Here is a 7,253-nt window from a genome sequence, read left to right as displayed (position 1 = left end):
GAAGCCCTACGCCTGCGGCGACTGCGGCAAGAGCTTCACCGACAAGTCCACCCTCACGCAGCACCGGCGCATCCACACCGGCGAGAAGCCCTACGTCTGCGGCGTCTGCGGCAAGGGCTTCAGCCACAGCTCCCACCACAAGCGCCACGAGAAGATCCACAAGGGCCAGATCCCGCTCCTGGCCTTCGCTCCGTACTGAGCCGCGGGACGCGCTGCCGGGCCGGCGGACGCCGCCGCGACCCCCTTTTCCCCCCCTCGCGCGGGAAACCCGCCGGCCTGAACAGTGAGAGACGGTGCCTTGGGGAAAACCGCCCGCCCTCCCTCCTTTCCCGCGGGAAAGCGGGATGCGCCGCGAGGCCGCCCTCTTCCACCCTCGTTTCCTGTGAGCGGAGCCCTTCGTCCGGCAGGAGCCAGGTTTCAGACTCATCTTCGGAGCCGCCCAGCGAGCGAGTGACTCTCCCGCCTGGTCCCGAAACCCCGCGGGAAGCGCGAGAACCGGCCGCTTCCCACGCCCGGTGGGAGCCCCGGGAAGCCCGGGAGGGTCCCGCACGGCACTGCTGTTATTTATGTAGGATAGCGTCTGGGATAGTGTCCAGGATAGTGTCCGGGATAGCGTTCCCTTCCGCCGGCTCTGGCTTGCCCAGCTCACCCGGCGCCGGGAGGCTGCGGAGGAGCCGCCGGACTCCACGCGCCGAGACGCAGTAGTTTCCCCCCAGGCTCGCGGTTCATCTAGATCCCGGCGGCGGGTATCCGTAGCTCATCCCGATCCCGCGCGACGGCTGCGCAGAGCTGCCGAGCCCCGAGCGGCGCTCGCTAGCGAAGCCGCCGGCGAGTTATGACCCCCCCCCCCGTGTTTCTGTCTTTCTCTCTCTCTCTCTCTCATAGGGTTTTTATAGCACCTCTCACCGTCGCGTCTAGGCGCGTCCTAGGTAAATAAAGTAATAATGGGAAAAAAGGAAATCGGGACGTGCCGGTGTCCCACGTGCGTTACTTGCAGCTGCCTGGATGGATGCCCATGTGTCACGGGAATGTGGTGTGGGAAGGTGGCATGGGAACATGGCGCGGGAACGTGGCGTGGGAACGTGGCACGGGAATGTGGCATGGGAACGTGGCTGGGGAATGGGGGCGACGGAGGCGGATGCAGCTCCTCCGGCCCTTCCTCGTCACGCTAACGTGGGTCGGCGCCGGCAGCGGGTCATTTCGTGCTCCCACCCGCCAACTGCAGCGTCTCTAAAGTGGCCTGAGGCAGGCGGGAGCGGGGCAGCTCGTGCCACGGCAGCGGCACATTGGGAGCTGCTCTGGCCTCCCCGCTTTGTCCCCTCTGCCCACCATCCTCCTCCTCGCTCCTCTTTCCATGGAGGCCTGAGCTTTCCCTCGGCACAAGGTGAAGATGCCGATGTCCCGTCATCCAGGAGGATGAAGATGCCAGTGCCTGGTCATCCAGCAAGATGAAGATGTTGGTGTCCCGTCACCCAGCAAGAGGAAGACTCCGGTGTCCTGTCATCTGGTGAGACGAAGACGCCTGTGTCCTGTCATGCAGCGGGACGAAGATGATGGTGCTCCGTCATCCAGTGAGACGAAGATGCTGGTGTCCCGTCATCCAGCAAGGTGAAGATGCTGGTGTCCTGTCATCTGGTGGGATGAAGACCCTGGTGTCCTGACACCCAGCAAGGTGAAGACACTGGTGTCCCATCTTCCAGTGGGATGAAGACGCTGGTGTCCCGTCATCCAGCAAGGTGAAGATGCTGGTGTCCTGTCATCTGGTGGGATGAAGACCCTGGTGTCCTGACACCCAGCAAGGTGAAGACACTGGTGTCCCATCATCCAGCAAGATGAAGACACTGGTGTCCTGTTATCTGGTGCAATGAAGACGCTGGTGCCCCATCATCTGGCAGGATGAAGAGGTGGAGACCCTCTTATCCGGCGGGATGAAGACGCAGATACCCCGCTACCCAGCGGGATGAAGACGCGGATACCCCGTTACCCAGCGGGATGGAGATGCTGGTGTCCCGCTACCCGGCGGGATGGAGACGCCGGTGTCCCGCTACCCGGCGGGATGGCGGGGCGGGCGCATCCTCACCGGGCCGGGCCGGGCCGGGCCGGGCCGCCGAGCGCCGCCGGGGCTGCTGTCGCTAGAGGGCCCTGGCTGGAGCGCGGGGAGCGCCGGCTGCGCTCGCCCTGCCTCGCTCCGTGCAGGATATCGCCGTTGAGCTTCCTGGGTCAGCAGCCTCCATTGTCGGCCGGGAGCCGGGAGCCGGGAGCCGCCGGGAGCCGCTGCTGCCGCTGCCGGTCCCGGAGCCCCCGATCCCGCCCCGGAGCTGGGAGCGCCCCGCTCCCGCTGCTGGTCCCGATCCCGGCTCCGGAGAGCTACATCCCGGCTCCGATCCCGGCTCCGATCCCGGCTCCGGAGCTCCCGGTCCCGGCCCCGATCCCGGCTCCGATCCCAGCTCCGATCCCGGCTCTGATCCCGGCTCCGGAGCGCCCGGTCCCGGCTCCGATCCCACCTCCGAGCCCGACTCCAGAGCTCCCGATCCCGGCTCCGATCCCGGCTCCGATCCCGTCTCTGGAGCGCCCGGTGCCGGCTCTGATCCCGGTGCCGGTGCCGGTCCCGCAGCGCCTCCCCGGGACCGGAGCGCCCGGGCTGGGCTGGACCCCCCCGAGGGGGGGGGGGGTCCCGCAGCCCCTCTCAGCCCCAGCCCCACGCAGATCCCGTCCTGCGTCCGTGTGTCCCCCGCGTCCGTGTGTCCCCCCGCGTCCGTGGGTCGCTCCCCCAGCCGGGACCGTGTCTGCCCTGTTGCCGCCTGTCGCTGAGGGTGAGTCCGAGCCCGGTGGGACCCCCCCCGCTCTGAGGGTTTGGTTGGGGGGCTCGGACACCTCCCGGCCTCCTCCGCATCTGGCTGGGGTGCGGGAACCAGCTGTCCCCCCTCGTGGTGTCCCACCAGCGTGGTTTCATTCACCAGGAGTGACGTCTCCTCAGCGGTTTGTCCCGAAAATCCGAGCGGGACATGGGGCTCTGGGCTGGGAACGCCGGGCTCCGGCCGGAGCAGGGGGCACCGGCCACATGGCAGTGGCACTCGGTGGCCCTGGCCCCGAGGGTGTCAGGATGATGGCCCAGGAGCCACCGGGGCTGGGAGGAGGAGGAGGAGGAGGAGGAGGGCAGGATGGGGCTGGTGGACCCCCATCTGCACGTGCGGTGGGGCAGCGCTGATGCCCCCCCTCTGTCTCCCCCCCAGATGCTGGAGCCGTGAGCGTTCCCGCCCCGTGACCCTTTTCCTGGACGCGGGAGCGAACGGGCATCCACCATGTCCCCCAAGAAGTCCAAGGGCGCCGCGGGCAAGAGCCTGGAGAAGAAGAAGCCTCCGAAGAACAAGCGCAAGTCGGAAAGGCCCAAGCGGAGCCCTCCCGAGGAGGAGGAGGAGGAGGAAGAGGAGGAGGAGGAGGCGGCCACCGGCGTGGACCAGGCGCCGGCCAAGGGCGACCGGCCCAACCTCTGCTCCGAGTGCGGCAAGAGCTTCCTGCACAGCTCCGACCTGGTGAACCACCAGCGCATCCACACCGGCGACAAGCCCTTCGTCTGCACCGACTGCGGCAAGAGCTTCCGGCAGAGCTCCACGCTCATCACCCACCAGCGCATCCACACCGGCGAGACGCCCTACGAGTGCAGCTACTGCGGCAAGAGCTTCCGCGTCAGCTCCAACTTCGTGCGCCACCAGCGCATCCACACGGGCGAGAAGCCCTACAAGTGCCCCATCTGCGGCAAGAGCTTCACCGACAAGTCCACCCTCACGCAGCACCAGCGCACCCACACCGGCGAGAAGCCCTACAAGTGCGCCGACTGCGGCAAGAGCTTCAGCCGCAGCTCCCACCGCAAGCGCCACCTCCGCAACCCGCCGGCCAAGGGCCGCGGCAAGTGCGCCCACCGCCCCGCCGAGCCGCCGCCGCCCAAGCCCAAGGAGGCCAAGGGCCGGAGGAAGGCGCCGGCGGTGGCGGCAACGGCGGCATCGGCGGCGGCCGCGGAGCTGCCCAACACGTGCGCCGAGTGCTGGCAGAGCTTCAGCCAGAACTCGGACCTGGTCAAGCACATGCGCATCCACACGGGCGAGAAGCCCTTCAAGTGCCCCCACTGCGGCAAGCGCTTCTCCGTCAGCTCCAACCTCACGCGCCACCAGCGCATCCACACCGGCGAGAAGCCCTACGCCTGCGGCGACTGCGGCAAGAGCTTCACCGACAAGTCCACCCTCACGCAGCACCGGCGCATCCACACCGGCGAGAAGCCCTACGCCTGCGGCGACTGCGGCAAGAGCTTCACCGACAAGTCCACCCTCACGCAGCACCGGCGCATCCACACCGGCGAGAAGCCCTACGCCTGCGGCGTCTGCGGCAAGAGCTTCACCGACAAGTCCACCCTCACGCAGCACCGGCGCATCCACACCGGCGAGAAGCCCTACGAGTGCGGCGTCTGCGGCAAGAGCTTCAGCCGCAGCTCCCACCACAAGCGCCACGAGCGGACCCACGCCGGGGACAACCCCGACGCCTTCCTGCCCCTCTGGCCCTACCCGGCTCCCGGCTTCTAGCCGCTGCCCGGAGCGGGAGAAGGTCTCGCCCGGCATTGCCCTGACTCGCCGCTGGTGTCCTCCGGACGCTCCCACCCGGGCGCTTGGTGCCTCCGGCTTCTCCGGACCAACAGCCCCCCATCCTTGGAGGTGAAGGTCCTCTGGGATGAAACCCTGGGGTGGGATCAATTGCTGCTGCCAGAGCCACCTGCATGGGGTCCCTGTGGGAAGGGCGTTCCTGGATGTTCCTGGACATCCCTAGATGTTTCTGGACATTCCTGGGTGCTCCTAGATGTTCCTGGACATCCCTAGATGTTTCTGAACATTCCTGGGTGCTCCCAGATGTTCCTGGACATTCACGGATGTTCCTGGATGTTCCTGGATGATCCTGGACATTCTGGGACATTCCTAGACATTCCTGAACGTTCCTGGACATCTCTGGATGTTCCTGGCTGTTCCCAGCCATTCCTGGCCATTCCTGGCCGTTCTTGGGAGCTGCTGCGGTGCCAAGCCGGGTCTTTGGGTGTCCGTGTCCCCTTGCTGCTGCAGCGGGGCACAGTGGGGCAGGGGGAGGATTTTTTTTCTGTTTTTTCCCGATTTTTCTGTGAACGTGCTCCCCTCGGAAGCGCTCGGGGTGGTTTACGGAGAGAGCCGACGTTGCCAGTGCTTCATTGGCAATTCTGAGCCGCGGCGTCTGTCCGTCCCCTCCCCTGCCGGGAGCCTGCGGAAACACTTCCGAGAGGGATTTCTTGCTCCGGGACTTTTGCTTTCACTGCTCCAGCTTTGGAAGATGCTCCCGAAGCAGCGGCGGCAGCATTCGGCTTTCACGGCTCGTCCCAGCCCCGCTTCCGGAGGCGGATGGCGGATGGGCACCGGGAACGCCCGGCAGCCAGCCTGAGGACGCAACTGCCGCGTAGTTTTGATGGGAAATGGGTTGTTTTCAGCCCTGATTCTTTTCCTACCGGAAAGCTCAGGAGGGGCCAAGTGCAGAATCTGGAAATTTCCAGCAAAACTCCGGGCGCATCCTTGGCCTTTCCGCAGGCTCGTGGTGTTCGGCCCATGCCGCTGCCACCGGGAGCCGGGCGGGTGAATTTGGGGCCACTTTGCCCCTTTTCTGCCCCATCCCATTTCCCAGTCTTTGATTCTCCATCTCCATATCAGGAAAAAAACCCCAGGAATCTTGAACATCCGGCTTTCGGCAAATCAGGGCATTTCCTCAAACCATCCGACTGCAAAACCGGCGAAGGGGCTTAGGGAAATAATTCCCACGTGCGTTTTCTATCTTTTTTTCCTCCCCCCACCCCCTTTTCTGCCCGTTTCCGACCCGATTTCACTCCATGGCGTCGGCGCATGGGAAGCGGTTCCTGCCACCCGGCCGGGCTCCGGCCCCGTATCCGTGTGGATCCCGCCCAGAGAGCACCCGAAATGTTTATTATTAATGTTAAATGATGGTTGCTGATGGCGCTGCCTGGGGGCAGCCGCTGAAATCGAGGTCGGGACGCGTCCGCCCGAATAACCCGGCACACGGAGCCTCGTCCGGGGGCTCCCGGCGCCGCCTGGGCTCCGTTTGCCTTGGCTCAGTCCGTGGGATTTGGTTCGTACAAGGGTTAAAAGAATATATACGTTTCCCCACTGTGAAAAAAAAAAAAACCCTAATAAAATATTGTTTTTTTCTTTTTCCTTTGTCTTTTTGGGGGGGATTTTTCGCAGGGAGACCGACGGGCCGGACCCGGGATTCGGCTCCGCGGGGCGGCGGGAATGAGCTGAGGCCGCCGGGCTTTGCCTTTCCGCTCCGCTCCACCCTGCTCTCGCCTCGTCCTGCTTTCTCTTTTCTTTTCTCTTCTTCCTCCTTTTCCTTCCCTTTTTCCTTTTCCCTTTCCTCTCTTCCCTCTTTCCTCTTTTTTCCTTTTTCTCTTCTCAGTTCTTTTTTCTTCACTTCCTTCTTTTCTTTCTCTTTCTCTTCCTTCCTTTCTCTCTTTCCTTCTCTTTCCCTCTTCCGCTTTCCTTCCTTCCTTCCAGCCTCTCTTCCATTTCTCTTTTTCTCTCTCGTCTTGTCTCTTCTCTTCTCATCTCGTCTCTCGTCTCCTCCCTTCCCTTTTTCTTCTTTCTTCCTCTTCTCTTCATCTTCTGCTCCTTCTCTTCTTCTTCTCCCTCTTCTCTTCTTCCTCTTCTCCTTCTCTTCTTTTCTCCTCTTCTTCTTTTCTTCTCCTCTTCTCTTCTTCTCTTCCTCTTCTCATCTTGTCTTCTTGTCTTCCTCTTCTCATCTTCCTCTTCTCTTCTTGTCTTCCCCTTCTCCCTCTTCTTCTTCTTGCTCTTCCTCTTCTCTTCTTCCTCTTCTTCTTCTTCCTGTTCTTCTTGTTCTTCCCTTTCCCCTTCCCCCCCTTGATGCCCATCTGCAGCGAAGGGCAGCGATCCGAACCCGGCGCGAGCCCAAGGGGGACATGGACCTGGACATGGACATGGACATGGACGTGGCCGGGGCTGGGGCTGGGGACAGGGCCGGGGCTGGGGACAGGAACGGGGACGGAGATGGGATTTCGGCTGCCGCTGGACTCTGCGGCTGCCGCTGCCCAAGCCGGGCTTGCGCTGAGCCCCGGGCAGCGCCGGCCCGGGCCCGACCTGGGACACGGAGAACGACCGTGAGAACGTGAGAACGGCCGAGGTGCGGGGGGCATCTCCACCGCGCGGAGGGCGACCGGC

The 7,253-nt window shown here is 63.9% G+C and overlaps 2 protein-coding genes across 27 annotated transcripts in view; both read left to right on the top strand.

Annotated features, from left to right (window-relative positions):
- The window catches only part of LOC112967117 (1-acyl-sn-glycerol-3-phosphate acyltransferase alpha-like), a 9,027-nt gene extending 8,828 nt beyond the window's left edge, over positions 1-199 (top strand). The window contains exon 5 of the mRNA XM_026067902.1: positions 5-199. Within this exon, the coding sequence (XP_025923687.1) occupies positions 5-199 (195 nt within the window). The remainder of the gene's footprint in view (positions 1-4) is intronic.
- A 3,082-nt stretch (positions 200-3,281) lies between these two features.
- The window catches only part of LOC112967127 (zinc finger protein 501-like), a 109,327-nt gene continuing 105,355 nt past the window's right edge, over positions 3,282-7,253 (top strand). For 2 of the 26 annotated variants that reach the window (XM_026068035.1, XM_026068051.1), the window contains exons 1-2: positions 3,282-3,843; positions 4,048-4,457. In XM_026068035.1, the coding sequence (XP_025923820.1) occupies positions 3,303-3,843; positions 4,048-4,457 (951 nt within the window). In that variant the 5' untranslated portion in view covers positions 3,282-3,302. Of the gene's footprint in view, positions 4,550-7,253 lie in introns of all 26 variants that reach the window. The other 24 variants (XM_026067915.1, XM_026068123.1, XM_026068061.1 and 21 more) reach the window with 24 other exon arrangements.

This window comes from Apteryx rowi, unplaced genomic scaffold, assembly GCF_003343035.1.
Source record: "Apteryx rowi isolate R43461 unplaced genomic scaffold, aptRow1 scaffold_1047, whole genome shotgun sequence".
NCBI lineage: Eukaryota > Metazoa > Chordata > Aves > Apterygiformes > Apterygidae > Apteryx > Apteryx rowi.
The sequence above is the reverse complement of the archived record's forward strand: the minus strand, read 5'-3'. Positions and strand labels throughout refer to the sequence as shown.